This window comes from Danio aesculapii, chromosome 10 (genome assembly GCF_903798145.1).
Source record: "Danio aesculapii chromosome 10, fDanAes4.1, whole genome shotgun sequence".
NCBI classification, from domain to species: domain Eukaryota; kingdom Metazoa; phylum Chordata; class Actinopteri; order Cypriniformes; family Danionidae; genus Danio; species Danio aesculapii.
The window spans coordinates 8,599,359-8,617,053 of record NC_079444.1 but is presented as its reverse complement, the minus strand read 5'-3'; the positions used below and the strand labels follow the sequence as shown (position 1 = coordinate 8,617,053).

Here is a 17,695-nt window from a genome sequence, read left to right as displayed (position 1 = left end):
CAAGTCATAATGAATTGATGTCGAAATTTAATTAGCGCTGTTATTGCTTCATTGTGGCCACATGTGTGGTAAAATCTGATTGGAGGGATTTTTGTTGTTCTTGCCATAAGGTATATAGATGTACTTAATCCAAGATTAAAGCAGAGCTGATCGTTTCCCACTTGTTGGTAAGTTTATGATTCTTTACCTTTTCAACAGTCAGATATTCTGGACTTTGTAACTTTGTTAGATACAGTATATGTGACATCTGCAATGGAAAAGTGGATTATTATAACTGGCGTTCAGATAAGACCTCCATATTATCTGCACTTTTACCACACATTGACTTTTTTTATCAGACATGCATGCTATACTGTACAGATGGCCTCGATTTGAGCAGCAAATGACACATGATGTATATACAAAGCCATTATGTAAGTAATAACTTCACATATTTGAGTATGTGTACAGTCAATATACACACATTCAAATACCAGAAGTTATGACTTACATAATGGCTACATAGTCAAATTTAAATAGAAAATAAGACTAATACAAATGCAAAAATGCACCACAAAAGTGACAAAACTTAATGCTATAATAGAAAAATATATCAATATGATAATAAAATAGATTTTATTAAATTAAATTAAATAACACTGGTTCTGGGTAACTCCAAAATGTGATCTATAGGGATTGTGGTCATTTTGTCATTATGTAAAATTAGTATTTATGAAATGTACTATATTTTTCTTTGAAATTACCGTTTTCAGGTTTATCATCTGACCTATTGATGATGTTAATGTGTGCTTTATCTCAGTCTAACCATGCTTATTACACAACTGATTGCAGTCATTAATTCAAATTCGACTGACAGACATTCAAAGGTAATTTGTTAGAATAATTAGGATGGCGCTGTTTTCTTCTTGAATTCAATTCATTTTTATTTCTATGGCACTTTTACAATGTAGATTGTGTCAAAGCAGCTTAACATAGAAGTTCTTATAAATTGAAACTGTGTCAGTCCAGTTTTCAGAGATAAAGTTCAGTTTAGTTCAGTTCAGTTTGGTTTAAGTTTTATTGCTGAAAGTCCAAATACTGAAGAGCAAATTCATTGATACACCAGCCTGATCTCACGAGAAAACGTAAGTATTTTACGTTTTGTCAGTTTAGTGGCTAATTCGTACGAATTCATTCGTATGAAATTGTACGATATTAAAAAGGAGGCGTGGCACCTAACCCCACCCCTAAACCTAACCATCATTGGGGGATGAGCAAATCGTACAAAATCGTACGAATTAGATAGATTTGATTTAGCCACTAAATCAAAAAGTTATGAATTGCCGTGAGATTGTGTTGGATACCCAGCTCCACAAAACCCAAACCAAGCAAACCAGTGGCCATGAATCAAACATTTGCTTTATTTCTATGAAATCAGAAGTTTCCAGTTTCATTAATCTATTGTGGTGTTCCATAGGGCTTGATACTGAGGCCAGATCTCTTTTCAAAGATACCACATTTTGACATTAGACAAACAATTTATTTTTAATTAAATGTATTAGCTAAAGTGAAAGTATTAGACAGCTTTGGATCATAGTAAAAAAAATTGAACCAACTTAAATACTTTCAACTCTTACAACTAAAATATTTGCTTCTCCCACCACTTAATGTATTACCTAAAACAAAAGTGGAAAAGACTTTGTTTGTTTGACTTTGAATTTATTTTGGTGTAGCATGTTAATCTAATCTGTTTAATTTTTTTTTACTTTTTACAGTGCGGGATGATAAACTTTGATAAAACCACTTTGCAATGATTATTCTTATTATTATTTATAAAGATTTATTTGTGATAAGTTTTTCTGCATTTTAGGGTAAAACTTAAATATGAAGACAGTCATTGTAGTGTTGTCTATCCTGGGTCTTTGTCTCGGTGCTCCAGTAAGTTTCATGAAAACCAATAAATTAAAATGATTAATGCAGCATACGGAATCATTATAAACAATGTTGTCTTTCTTCATACAGGTGGAGCATGATATCGATAGGGATAACGAGCAAGAAATGGATGAGGTGAGAAAGTAGATTCTGTATAACAATATTCCAAAACAATCTGTGTGTGTGTCATAATACACTGAAAAAAAGGATTCATTGGATTTACTCATTTTTTAAGGTAAGTGGTTGCAAATAATTTATATTGGCTGAATTTAACCAAACAAATTAGGTTGAACATTACTCAATTTGATTTGTTTGTTTAAATTCAGCCCATATAAATTATTTGCAACCACTTACTTTAAAAAATGAGTAAATAATGTTTATTTATTGATACAGGGTCAGCAATTTGCTGGTTCTCCACTGGATCAGACAGACCCCATCACCAGGACTATCTTCTACCCTGTTCCTAGAGCTGATGGCTTCCTGGGAAACCATTTAATGAACCCTTTTATGAACCCATATGGATACTACCCTTATTACCCGCAGTACCCACTGTACCCAGGTTACCCAAGTTACCCACACTACCCTGCCTATTCATTGCCACCTGTTATAATAAGCTTGCCTCAGAGAAATCCCTGAAACTGGCTAAATCATAACTTCAATTGCATTATGTATCAAACAGACCATTAATGGTATCAGTTTATTAGACTTTATACTTGTGTTACTTTCCCTATTTCCTCATATTTTACTATTGTTTCTTATTATATTCACCTGCACCTGTTTGTTTTCTGCACTGTATTTGCAAACACATTTTCCTCATCGCCTATATAAAAAAGGGATATTTAGAGCAAGAGATATCTGTGTCCTTAAGCCAGATTATTCAAACAAACACATCTCTATTTCCAAGATGGTGGCAACCAGTGAGCATAGCAAAGGCAGTGCATGTGGAATTTCTATGTTGCACAAGTTGTACGAATGTGCAATAATCAATAAATATACCATAGTATGTTTGATTGTGTGGGTGTGTCTGTTCTAAGCATTTGCTTGTTCAATAATTTCTAGACAGACAACTGTAAAGCAAACATATTACAAAAATGAAGATATATTGCTCATATACTGTATATATCACATCTGCAGCTGACGTCTTAACAGCAGAAATCGTTGCTACTTCACAAACGTCACTTTAGAACTATAGTATTTGAATGATTCTCTAGCGTAATGTCTTGATGTCGTAATGTCTGATGATAATTTTTGCTCACATTTTAAGGTTTTAAGGCTGAACGGCATGAAATGCCATCAATCTACAGAGATTCCTCGTATTTCTCTGTTGCAATCAGGATATCACAGTAATTAACCCCGAAAAAGCCAGAGAAAAACAAACACTAGTTTCTGTGTATAAATACAGCACTACAACATACAAAAGAGGGAGATCAACTTAGAATGTTACTTACCTGATTTATACTGATTTGCTTAGCTGTGGTTTGAAACTTTGCTGTTTTTCTCCCCTAAGGACTTATTATGCGGTCTCTGTCACTATTTTATGGCTGAACGTCAACAGTCACTTTTTTTAGTCCGCTTAGACAGGGTGATGGCGGCCGATGCACTGAATCCAACGCTCCCAAATAATAATAATTGTTTACGGGGGCTAACATTATTGACCTTTTGTTTTTATTTATTGACCCATTTTTGAAAAAAATTAAAACTGCTTTTATTCTAACCAAAATAATACAAATAAGACTTTCGCTAGAAGAAAAAATATATTATAGGAACATAATTTGGGAAATATTTGAAACAGAAAAAAAAAAAATCACTGAAGGGCTAATAATTTTGACTTCAACTATATCTATACGGACAGACAGACAGACAGACGGACAGACGGACGGACAGACAGACAGACGGACGGACGGACGGACGGACGGACGGACGGACAGACAGACTGAGAGAGAGATAGATAGATAGATAGATAGATAGATAGATAGATAGATAGATAGATAGATAGATAGATAGATAGATAGACAGATAGATAGATAGATAGATAGATTCACAACATATATATTCACAACAAAGGTGCAGCTTGATGATAGCCTACATCACTGAAGTAGAATCAAAGTATTCAGAACTTATATGAAGCATCAAAGTGAAATAAGACCACAGAAGCAATTGCTGATGACTACAAGCATGTTGCAACTGGAAATCAAAAGTGTTTGGCATCATTAGCATGGCCACAGATGACACAGACCATGTGGCTAGTTAAAACAGCAAATTTCTCTGAGTTTGAAAATTTATTGAAGCATTTGGGAACTTAACAAAAAATATAAAACTTTTCAGGTAATTTTTGGACCTTTTAATGAAATAAGCATACAGTGTGCACAAGGTTTCAGTGTAACTGGCAAAGCACTGTTTTTGATGATTTATGGCGCCATCTTGTGATATGACACTATCTTTGAGAAAAAAGTAGTTGAATGGTTCAGGGGCAAAAATATTAAAGTGCCATTTGAAATGTTTTTTTTTCTAATATCAGCATTAGGTTCAGTAATTTCACTTTTATGACTTAAGATGTTTTGCCATTGTTGTTTGCAAAAATCTTTTTGTTGAGTCATGGCGCCTCCTTGTGGTGTGATTGAATAGAATGCATTGAGGTTGAAAGAAAGTCAATTCAAGACATTTGAAGATTTAAGTTCCTTTATCAGTATTGTTTGTTCTGTTTACATCCCATCAGAGAATGAATGAATTTATTAAATAAAATTACAAATTATTATGGATAAATTATTTACCATAAGCATTGCAATAATCCATAAAAAATTGCAATTTTGCTGTTTCAACTGGTAAAACATTTTATTTGAAATAATTTTTTTTAATAATGACATTATGAATTATAAAGGTATATATAAAAAAAAACTTAATGTCATGAGGTGTTGAAGTGGAAAGAATGCTGGAGCTTTAACACAGTTTGATGCTCAATGACCAGTTTAAGCAAGTATCTCTCAGCTGTGTGTTAATAACAGAGCCACTCATTATCAGACTGAAACACACTCACAGCTGAGATCAGCATGATGGCAGCTCATCTGCTCATATCTGCTGTTTTACACTAACAACTGTTGAAATGGAGGGCAAATTTGGTACAAATGAAATGAGATGTCAAAAATTCTGGATTATTATGTTATTTAGATACGAATAAAATAGTTAACATTTTCAATTCAACCTGCTGGAATTTTGATTGTATCACTTTGATTGGACATTTCTACAAACACGACATTCTACTGACATTAGTACAGTAGTCTCAAACTCAATTCCTGGAGGGACACAGGTCTGCACAGTTTAGTTCCAACTACCTCCAACTCACACCTGCTTAATTGTCTCTACTGGTCTTGAACACCTTCATTAGTTGGATCAGCTGTCTTTGATTAGGGTTGGAGCAAAACTGAGCAAAGCTGTGCCTGCGGCCCTCCAGGAATTGAGTTTGAGACCTATGCATTAGTATCTATTTGGTTCCTATTGTTTTTTACGTTTTAAATAACCATTTTTGGTTGTTATTATTTTAAATGACCAGATAACAATGTTACAGCAACATTATTTTTATGTTCTGTTTTATTTCAAGATAACATATTAATGCATATAACCTACAACCACTGCAGATCTTAAAACCTTCATTATTCTATCTTGCTATAAAGCAAATCTTAGCTAGCATAAAACATAGCCTAATGCTTATTCATTCTATCAGCATTGTTAAACAAGACAACTCACGCTCACAATTTGCTATCTTTGGAAAGAAGCATAATATAAACATGCTAACGGTAGCTACATGATGTCAACATGCAGAAACATGCTAATGCAAAAACATGCTAATTCACTTCAGAAACATGCTAGCAACACATGCTAGCAATAAAATAACAGAAACATTCCAAATCATGCTAAAATAGTAAAGACATGTTAGCAACATGTTCAATGTATCAATATGCTAATTCATGTAGCTTTGACAAGCCAACATCAAAATTTGTCATCAATCATTAGAAAAATGTAATTAATATTAGATTAAGCCTGTGTGAACTGAGGTTGTCTCTTAACGGTTTGGCAGCAGCACCAGCATCTCCATTAATTTTAACTGCTTCAGTAGCATTGTTAAAAGTCAGAAATGCCATGTACAGTATTGATTTATTTAATGATAAAATGATGATACAGTGGAGAACTGCCTGAAACTATTTGAGCTGTTTTGTTTAAAAACTGCCATTTGCAAATTATACAGCACAGAATAATTCTTAGCCTATCAGAATTCAGCGTTCAGCGTCCCATTTAAGTAAATGTTATGTTTTGAATATGTGAATGTGTATTCAGTACATCATGGTTGTTTGTACTCCAGTGAAATGAGGTCAGTTTTTTGATCATTTAGGTCAGTCATATCTGAGATGGCACATAAAATGGTGTATGATCTTTACATGAAAATTGGAACATCTTTGAACAAAAAAAAATTACCTATAAGCTATTATATATCAAGTATGTGTGTGTGAGCTAAGACCTTAAAATGTGCACCGTATTTATTGACAGAAGAATTATTAACACAGGAAAGAGTACAGCACAAGAAAGGTTTAGATTTTTAACAAGAATTCTGTGTAATATAGCATGCACAACATAAAAATCAATTATATATACATACAATAAATTAATGAATTTTAATAATCTAAATTTACAAACACATTGACAGTTTTACAATCATTCATTTCTGCTGCTTCAGACCAGTGATTCAGACAATGTTCCTGTGGTTTCTGATATTCTTGAAACAAGAACGTTTGCAAAAACAGGAAACAGCATTTGCTGTTCAACAGGTTACAGAAACTAGGTTGGGAAACAAGAGTGGTTTTAAACATTCACAAATAAATGTACGGAGCAAGACTGAAGCCGTTCTCAAACACCAGATGTTTTGTTAATGTGCCTCCATTTGATGGCTTATTTTTAAGACTCTAATAACAGTCTTGACTGTTTAAATGCTTAATTGCTGGCTGTTTGTGGATCCCTGCTATTACAATGACAAGAGGAAAAGAATCTTATTGTTAAGGCAACAGAAATGTCTTGGTGTTAAAACAGAGACTGTCATTGGATGAATAGTGGGAGGTTGAATGCAGAGCTGTAATTATGCTATATGATAAGGGCAGTCTTAGAGACCAATAATAAATGCATGGCCTGTTGGAGAAATGAGGCTTTGATTTACAAAACATGATAGCTAATGTTATTAATGCAGTCCATTTACATTTAAAGATATTATCATGAAATGAAAAAATGTGCTTATCTACAGAGAAAATTAATAATTAACCAAAAATTACCCAAAAACACTACATTTCAAAAACTAATCAAATACATCTGTAGGACATAAGGGTGCATGTCCACCAAAGTGTCTTTTCTCTCAATCTGAGCATTGTTTTATTTTGTTGTCAATGATAGTGCCACATTTTTGAGCAATTGCTTCATATCGAAGCATGTATCGAAGTGGGTGTTTTTACGATTTAGGTTTAAAAATGCAGCACCCATCAGTGTCACTTTTGATCTAGCTGTCCAATCACAGTGGAGGAGGAGTGGGACAATACCACACAACTGTCAACAAATAATCTGCTTAAGACTTTCAACTTTTAGTGGAACAGCAGAGATACTCTGTACCATCACTAAATGGTGCGGTTCGGTTTGGTACGCTTTTAGGTACCCTCTGCAAAGGGTACCTAGCACAACAAAAGGGTACCAAAAGGCAGTTTCGTCACTCGCTCGTGTAAAAAGCCAGAATGAAAACAAAGAAACCGCCATGTTTTAAATACACAGCAAAGACATTACACCTTAATAATAATAATTATATATATATATACACACATCTAATAATGAACCATGGTCGACCCAAGTTCAAATAAGCCTTGGTGTCATCTTGATGAACAGCCACAAAGCCAAGAAGAAGAGCAGAATCTGCCATGTGCCCTGTAGTTTTTACAAGGCCATCAACAAACGAGTGGTTTCGCTTTCTCGCTTGAGTTTGCCACGCATCTATATTTGAAATAGCAAACTTCTTGAGCTGATGATAATAACGTGTACGTGATTATTGAAGTGCTTTTGACATTCGATCCTGTCAGAAACTAACAAACGAGAAAGTGCTGCGTGAAAAAACAAAGTAGAAGCTAGAAAAACAAAAGAACAAATGATGCTTTCAGCAGCCTAAAACATGAACAAACTGTCATGTTTAATTATTATCATCGCCTTTTGGACTATTATGAACTCTGAATGACGGAATTACTCTTTAACAGAGGTTACATGTGCTGGTGAAGATTAAAGATACAGATGAGAGGTTTGCACTGACTGGACAATATGTTGTGTGTTGTTTTTAAACCCAAATGAGGACTAAATGTATGCTGTGTATAGTTTTTCTGTAATTGGTAACATATCAGAGACTGTAAGAACTATATGTAATCATATATGTTGCGTTTATTTTATGTAATTGAAGATTTATTTAATTTACAGAGTTTAATTGTAATTACAGTAGGCTATTTCATTGATCTGCTGTTATAATCAAATCCTGTTCATAGAAAGGTTAGTATTAAACATTTATACACAAGTATTTATGTGTATAAAGCATCTGTTTGTGAGAAGTGCTTCTCATATGATATGTGAATGACCCATACAACTTTACTTTTGACATTTTCTCGAGCAAGAATGATGTTGACTGAAATTTTCTGTCATACACACCGACTAAAAGAGTACCATTGGTACCCTTTTAGCAGTGGAAACACAAGCCTGATAAAGGTGACCCATACTGACCCGTACCGCACCGTACTCTACCACCAAGTGGAAACAGGCCAATAATAACTGACTGAAAAAACACTGAGCTGCAAAAATTTGTTTTTAGAACAGTGCTCATGCTTCTGCAGCGCAAAAAACACTTTGATGGACACACACCCCTACATCACAGTGTTCCATTCATCAAAACTGAAATCTACTGAAGTTTGTTAAAAATGTATTAAAAAATAGGTAATTGCTACTTTTTAGACCAGTACTTTTTAAGAACGCTAATTGTACTACTATTAAGACACTCTTGTACAAATACAAAGTTCTGTCATGAAACTCTATTGAGAGTGCAGGCTGATAATTCCTATCCAATCTGCTTCCAACTACTTGTTGCGAGTGATTGGTTGCTGTCTTCTCAGTAGCCGATGAACATGCTCCTCAACATATAAATACCTCAATGTCAATTTTGACAGAAATTCGCAGATTGTTTTCAGATCCCTTTTCCACCGCAGCTCCACCTGTTTATAAATTTGCTATAGGGCTTTTATGCGTTCAGTTTGCAGCAGCAGCAGTCTCAGACTGCATGTCTGTGAACAAACTGGCATTAGCAAGTCTCAGTACTTGCTCTGCACCATTAATCAAACAGCAGCAGCAGTGTAACAGATCTATTCCACCAAGACCAAACACATCAACACTGCCACATACGTATTCGATACTATAATAAATCTTTCAGCGAGTTGTCATGACAGAACTAATATTTTAAGTATCTTACAAATTGGACTTTTCTCAAAATTGTGGGTTTATTAATTTCATTTGCAATATATTTAAGTTAAAAAGATATACACTAGTTGGAGTCCAATGAAGGTGCTATTTTAACGTCAATAGCCACATTGTGTAAATAGAATTTTTTTTTTTTCAATTTTACGTCAGATGTGCATTTGGCAAGTTTTAAAATTAGATATTTTTTTAACAAAAAACATTGATTCGCATATGTTATCCTTTTGGCACGTATGGGTAAGAAGTAGACAGATTTATTTAGCTTTTGAAAGCTTCAAAATAAAAGCCACTATCCAACGCCATTATAAGGCATAAAAGAGCCCAGATTAAATTGAAAAGTACTCCGACTGTGTTTGTCTGACATAAAAAAAGTCATAATACACTGAGAATGGCTTGAGGGTGAGTAAATTATGGGACAATTTTCATTTTTGGGTGAACTATTCCTTTAAATAGCAAATGCATTTGCAATGCAATTAAATTCCAAGATCAACAAGAACAGGCTTCCACAGAAATATCCTCATTTACAGAAAGTCTTGCCTACGTTTTACAACCTCTTGATAATTCAGGTCAGTTTATCATTTATGCTTAGACTTAAGTGATAATCTTGGGGCCAAAATACAGAATCTGATGTAACCATGTTCATGGTTAAACACTGAGGTGTAGGTTGTTCTTCAGAAAGGAAGCACTTCCTGATTTAGCCATCAAACATTGGGTTCAGAAAATTCCCCACAGAGCCGTGTTCACCATCATCCAAAAGACGTCCATAAGAGGAACGTCTGCAACACACAAACAAGTTTATTTATTTATTTTTAAAAAACATTACTAAATCTTTCACATTTTGAATTTTCTTGAATCCCTTAGAGCTGCCTGTAAACCTGTTAAGCTAATCAATTAATCTACATATTTGATTTGCAAATTTATTGAATAATTACAACTGCTTAAGTCCTAAGGTTTGATATATACTCACTCTAAGATTTAAAAACATTATCATTATTAAACAATATTTTTAACGTATTTTGAATGAAGAAATTGTACAAATTGTCATTGTTCTTCTTTGTTTTTTGTAATTGCAATATAATTAATGACATTAACATATGTAAATTATGTAACAAATATATATATTTGTTACATATTATTTATTATATTTAACTTCATATTTTAATCAGTTTATCAGAATATAAACGACATCTATTTCATAATCATATATCATCATTATTATTGTATATAATATTACTCAAATATTAAAAATCACCCAGACACATACAGTCAAGCACAAAATTATTCATACATCTGGCAAGTTCTGTCTCAAAGTTTTTGTTCAAATGTAAATAAAAGTTGAGAAACGTTTTTTGTTTCCACAATGATGCCTCTTGAACATCATCTTATTATCTTTTTATCTTTGAATCATTTTGAGCTTGACTGTATATGAAATTTGAAATATAATCAGCATTAGGATTCACAACACAAATGACTACATCAGCAGCTTGACTCACCTCATTTTAAAATAATACGCCCCAACAAGTACGATTAGTACGATGGCAAGAAAGCCAATTACGATAGCAGCGACACTTCCTGAAAACAAATAAGGTAAAAAAATTACTTTGAGTAATCATATATGAAAATAGTCCATCATAAAAGCAATTTTAAGCCAGAAAAAAATGCGCAAGTATATTTTTTTATCATACTAGGCTATTTAAAATACAAACAAAACACATCATGATCATGTAAATGGTCATGTACTGGAAGTTTCTGCAGATGTTTATTTCAGTTTGTTGACGTATTTTATTCTAGTGTTTTTCCCCCACTGATAAACTTCTGGTGAAAAGTGAATGTGACTACTTTCAATTCCATATGGTCACTTTTACATTTACATTACATATACATTTAGTCATTTAGCAGACGCTTTTATCCAAAGCGACTTACAAATGAGGACAAGGAAGCAATAATGCAACTTTTACAGCATGGATGTTGTAATGTAATTAAAATGTAATCAATTAAATAGACATTCATTTAGTGTTCATTTACTCAATCAGGCACAAAACGAGATGAAAAGCCGCTTAAACTTAAGCGCTGTCTGAAGCAGCAGGCAAGTGATGAAACTCCATTGAAAATACTGTGGTAAATTTAATATTTTAAAGACATGGCATGAAGCAATGGAATTAAATGCAGTGCTTCTACATTCTCAGACCCACTTTCAGGCTATCAGGCAGTGAAGATCATTGATTTTTATTTCGTAACATTATTTTGTAATGATTGTAATGATTTTCGATTTTGTAATGGCATACAGTTGAACTGGGTTGAAAAATTTTAAAAAAATTAAAAGTCCTTCTGCATATTGGAGCTTAACTTAGCTTAACTTAGCAAACTAATAGTTGAAGGGCCGTGCCTTAGCGCATGTCATCCATGCCGTCTAACTGACATTATCAGAAAATGGCTGCCATTCCAGAGCAGAAGCAAATGGTTATTTTTTTACCAAAAAATATTCAGCGGATTAACTTACACAAATTAATTGTTAAGACTAACAGAGCGCACTACCCAAATAAACATTGTAATTTTTGATTTCATGGTGATTTAAAATGTTTCTGAGCAAAAATGTAGACAAGAAATGCTATTTATTAGAATCGTTTTGGCTTTTTGTTTGCAGATGACACTGCTATTTATTTGTGATGACATTTAAACTGTTCAAGTGTTTAAATGTTTTTGAGGCCATGACTTTATCAGTATGTTCTAGGCCAAAATCATTCACATTCAGCTGTACAAAGTACAAAATCCTACAGGGCTATGAAAAGGGTGAAGAAAAAGGTAAACTTTATAGTAAAAGCTTAGCGAGCTGTTAATGGTTTGATCACTTAGTTTATGTATTAAATAAACTTTCAACACTGTCCGTTCAGTAGTTTGTGCTAAATACCAAATCCTACTACTGAAAACACTTAGCTTTGTGTTCACTTTCTTTGATCTTGATTAATATTTAAAACTATAACATTGACTTTGTTTACATGAACTCCAATAATCCGATTTTAATACGATAGAGACAATACTCTGATAAAGAGTGTACCATGTAAACAGCGATTTTTTATTACCTTAATCAGACTAAAGTCATTATCAACTAAACAGAAATGGAATTAAGACATGTGGTATGCAAATTTTAGTCGCATTATTGAAGCGCAGTACAGACATGTAAACACCTTTAAAAACTATTACTGTTGTGTAGGACTTTTCGCCGCATTTTGCGACAGGATATTCCATACACACGGCTGTTTTTTTTTTTTTAAGATTTATTTTGGCCATTTTGCCTTTATTAGATAGGACAGAAAGCGATGTTGGAGAGAGAGAGAGAGAGAGAGGGGTAGGGAAGGGAAATGTCATCGAGTCGGGATTCGAACTCGCGACGCCCTGACGTGCTACTGCACCATATGTCGACGCGCTAACCACTAGGCTATTGCGCAGACTACACACGGCTGTTTGACACTATTCTCTGCACCTACCGAGTCAGTGAAGGACCACAGACACTTGCGTCACAAAATGCTGAGTTTTAATATTAAGTTTTAGTATCAAATTCTATTAAAATAACACTCTTTCAGCAGTTCAAACTCGCATCAAACATCTCATTTTTCATGGGGGGCATGCATGAAATGTTCCTGAATGAAAGTGAAAGTGCCAAACTTGACAAATGAAAAATAAATCACTCGAAATGACAAAAAACTCCGGAGGAAATGTGAATAGCCCGGTGATGCAATGACGTATTATGTGCGAAATGATGAATTATGTGCTATAACATGTCAAGACAGATCATGAAAAGAACAATTAAAAGTAACTCATGTAAATAGCTTAATTATATTAATGTCTTATTCAGATTAAGGCAAATCATTCGATTACTGATGACCATGTAAACATAGCCATTGTATGCACAATGTATGTAAATTACTTTTTTCGTCATGGAACATTACAGAAGATTTTAGCTGTTATTGTTTTCTTTGGTGATTCATAAAATGAAAGATGTACCAGTACTTTGAGGTAAACAAACATATATAGTATATAGGCAAAACTGTTTGACCAATGCTTTTTAAAGCTTTTTTACAGTTTCTGTATACATTACTGCTTTGCAGAATCTGTGGAAATGTAAATAATTTGAACGAAACAAGAGATTTACATATAAAATATCTTCAACACAGTACTAAATAAAAGAAATTAGATGCATTTTTTATGACTGCTCTTATTTTTCTTTAAATTATTCACATTTTCACAGATTCTGCAAGGGGTCCATGAACTTTCAAGCAGCACTTTATGTTTCTGTATGATTATTAATCCAGTAGTTCTTTCCAGTTCTCAAATCCGATTGGCTGACAGTCCACCTACATCATTCCTCACTGCAATCACATCATGGCTGAGGACTATACTCATGATAGTTTTGCAAATACAGCTGTTGTTGTGTATTTGCAAAGTATTTTCAAGAGTAGTTATTTAGATTTTAAATACACAGTATATTTACAGGGAACGTGCAGGTCATTCATTGCACATTAACCCCGCGGAGAGCAGCCTTACAACAGACACTGTTTTTGTGGAAACTACCGGTGGCTGAGATGTGTAATGAAAACAATAAATGTATTTAAACATTAAATGTATTTTGTATTTATATTTATATCTAATGCTTATTTTTAGTCTATCACATGTAATTTGTTCTGGAGTAAACATATTTAACTAAGGGCAATGTTATATTTTTGAACGCTATACAGATTAAATATTAAACTACCTGACAAAAGTTTTATCGCCTACCCAAGTTTTAGGAACAACAAATAATAACTTGACTTCTTGATGATTATTTGGTATCAGAAGTGGCTTATTTGAAAGGCAAAGGCCTCTATATTACGCTTATTTTACCAAAATAAAATATGATCATGATTTTTTATTATTTAATTAGGACAGTAAGGTCTGACTCTGCTTATACAAAAGTCATGTCCCTTCACAGGAAATATTGTGCAGTTTAGAATATAAAGTCATGATGTGGTGGAAAAAGAATTAATGTTGTATTTGACTGCATCCATACATCTCTGCAATGACTTAAATAACTTATTAATAAAGTCATCTGGAATGGCAAAGAAAGCATTCTTGCAGGACTCCTACAGTTCATCAAGATTCTATGGATTCGTTTTCAATGCCTCCTCTTTCCCCTTACCCCAGACATGATCAATAATGGTCATGTCTGATGACTGAGCTGGCCAATCCTGGAGCACCTTGACCTTCTTTGCTTTCAGGAACTTTGATGTGGAGGCTAATGAGCGCTATCTTGCTGAAGAATTTTCCCTCTCCTGTGGTTTGTAATGTAATGGGCAGCACAAATGTCTTAATACCTCAGGCTGTTGATGTTGCCATCTACTCTGCAGATCTCTCGCACGCCCCCATACTGAATGTAACCCCAAAATTTTTCCTTCATCAAACTTGACTGATTTCTGTGAGAATGTTGGGTCCATGTGGGTTTCAATAGGTCTTTTGCAGTATTTGTGATGATTGGGATGCAGTTCAACAGATGATTCATCGGAAAAATCTACCTTCTGCCACTTTTCCAAATGATCAACTAGAAATCAAGCTATTAGTTGTTGCTCTTACAACTGGGATCAACAACAAGACTTTTGTCAGGTAGTGTATATCAAAATCTAACTTTTTTTTTACTGATTTGCTAAGCATCTTTATATAACTGTTGGCTAAATATTGTTCAGTAAATAATATCTGATATAAATAGTACTTTTTAATAGTACTTTCATGTTTGAAGTTATTGACAGCTGATACCTTACACAATAGTGACTCACTATTATTGTACAGTATACAGTTGAAGTTTAATGTTTGCTTTGCTTAGTCATTTATAAGGTTACTGCTGGTAAATTCCTGTGTGCAGTACAGTAATGGAGACAGATCTTGATTTATTGATTTTGTCATTGTCATTCTGTATTATAATCCTGATTAAACATTTCTTTTGTTAGAAATACAATAAATATCAAATCTTCTGGGGTGAAATATCCCTATAAGAAAATAAACTGTGAATGTACATTTTAGGTAGATGGTTTAATAAATTTCGTGCTAAATCTCACCTTTGACCACATTTTGAAAACACCAAAAAAAAAGTGAAATTGTTAACCTCAACCTGACACTGTTTACCAGAAATGACGCAATTTATGAACAGCATATGAAACTATAGATAAAGTCTCATAGGGAAATAAATTACACACCCTTGACCTACACAAGATCTGCAAGAGAAAGTCAGAAAGAATTCAAGCTTACTCAAACAGATCAACTTAAGCAAGCAAACCAAAACATGTCATAAAAAATAAAATAATAATAATAAAAATGAATACATTGTGTGAAAAATGCACACATACCTGAGCTCAGGGCTGCTGGGTCATTCTTATTTTGCTCAGCAGTATTCTGGTTTGGAGTCGTGGCTGTAAACGGTTTTGTAGTTGACGTTATTAATACTGTAGTAGAGAGCACTGGTTTAGTGGTCGCAGTAACTATCGTAGTTGTAGTTTTGGTACTAGGTGTACTTTTGGCACTAGTAGTAACTGGTTTTGTGCTGCCCATAGTTGTTTTTTCTGAAGTAGTATAACTCTCTGAAGAGGATGTTGTTGGTTCACTTTCAGTCACCAAACCTGATGTGCCTGTGGTCGATTCTTCAGTCTCGTTGTGGGCTACGCTGGTGAGCTCAGTTGCTGGAGAAGTAGCATTAACACTAGGGGTTGTTTGATTTGTTGTAGAGTCATTTGTAGCACTCGAGGTGGAAGTTAAAGTTGTTGGAGAATTAGGATAAACAGTAGAGGATGTCTGATCTGTTGTAGACTCGCTACCACTAGAAGTTATCTGATCAATTGTAGATTTGCTCAAGGTGAAAGTAAGTGTTGTAAGTGGGGTTGTTGTTTCACTTGTACTGGTCAAAATTGTTGAAGAAGCTGTTGTTTTTTGTTCCTCAGTGGCACCACCTGATGTTTCGGTTACTGGAGAAACTGTTGTAGCTAAAAGTGATGTTGTAGCTTGTGAATCTTTAACTGCCATAGCATCTGTAGTTGCAGCTGTAGTTGGTGGAGCATCAGTTGTGCTGCATCCAATTATCATCCAACCTTGATGTCACACAAAACAACCAAAACGCCACAAAAGGCATTAACTTACAAACAATAAATACATGTGATACAGGTAGCATTATCTTCAAATATGAAAGTCTACAGTAAACACGGTGTGTGAAAGGGGAAACCCAATTAAATACATTAAAGCTCTGTGGTTATTAAGTTTAAATCAATTTCCTCCTTCATTAATACCACTTTTAGCTCACACTATAAAGATGAAGAAAGATTTAGACGCTACACTTACTGTACAGTGTGGTCAAAGGTAGCACTATTGATAACTTAATATTTAATAATTAGCCTACGTCGTTCGTTGCAACAAAACTACCACATACATACTTCATTATAACAGCAAACACAATGAACTTTAAACGTACATCAAATTATTAAGTGTATAAAAAATTGTATGTCTTATTAATAATAGCTTCTAGTTAACTAAACATACTATAATGATTGAGAAGAAACAAACATACCTGTTAATATCACCACCGCCGAAATGTGCATTTTCATTTGTCTTCCTCTTCCCACGTCTAACCTAACGACTGTTGAACAGTTTCTCTATCGCTCTAAAACACATGTGAGTGACAAGAAGGAAATTCACACGCACGGCGGGAGCGCGCAGGCGTGCACGCCTCCAAACCAGTCCGTCGTGACCTTCTCTAATAAAGTCATGGCTTGATGATCAAATAAGCAAAGGAAAAAAAACTGTGCTTGAAATTCGGGCTACCTTTGAAAAAATGACTGTAGTGAAAAATAATAATTAAAAAAGATGGTAATGAAACAAGTTATAAACAGATGTCAAGAAATCAAAAGGAAAGGCTTGTTATGGCCTACCTCTCCACTAGATGGTAGCAAATCTAAGTTATTGTATGCACTGAAGCTTCCAACTGAATACAGAAAGAAAGAAAGAAAGAAAGAAAGAAGAAAAGAAAGGAAAAAGAAAGAAAGAAAGAAAGAAAGAAAGAAAGAAAGAAAGAAAGAAAGAAAGAAAGAAAGTATAAATTTACAACAGAAAAAATATAGCTAGTTAAATATGCACTGACTGATCACTTATCTAGACTAAGCGAGATTTGTAAAAACGTGGAAATGTATGACACCTCATTTTGCAATGCAGAAGTATTTGAATGTGTGAAACTTCTGGTTCATTTGCC

At 34.0% G+C, this 17,695-nt stretch overlaps 2 protein-coding genes across 2 annotated transcripts; one reads left to right on the top strand and one right to left on the bottom strand.

Moving 5' to 3' along the window:
- Positions 1-130: 130 nt before the first annotated feature.
- On the top strand, positions 131-2,919 carry wu:fk95d07 (uncharacterized). The gene is made up of 4 exons (XM_056467087.1): positions 131-167; positions 1,850-1,917; positions 2,002-2,046; positions 2,305-2,919. The coding sequence occupies exons 2-4, from the start codon at positions 1,864-1,866 to the stop codon at positions 2,545-2,547; spliced, it is 342 nt and encodes a 113-aa protein (XP_056323062.1). The 5' UTR covers positions 131-167; positions 1,850-1,863; the 3' UTR covers positions 2,548-2,919.
- Positions 2,920-5,478: 2,559 nt separating this feature from the next.
- On the bottom strand, positions 5,479-17,115 carry parm1 (prostate androgen-regulated mucin-like protein 1). Its single transcript, XM_056467081.1, has 4 exons — positions 17,018-17,115; positions 15,810-16,544; positions 10,932-11,010; positions 5,479-10,214 (listed from the first exon to the last, which is right to left on the bottom strand). The coding sequence occupies exons 1-4, from the start codon at positions 17,052-17,054 to the stop codon at positions 10,133-10,135; spliced, it is 933 nt and encodes a 310-aa protein (XP_056323056.1). The 5' UTR covers positions 17,055-17,115; the 3' UTR covers positions 5,479-10,132.
- Between the last annotated feature and the right edge of the window lie 580 nt (positions 17,116-17,695).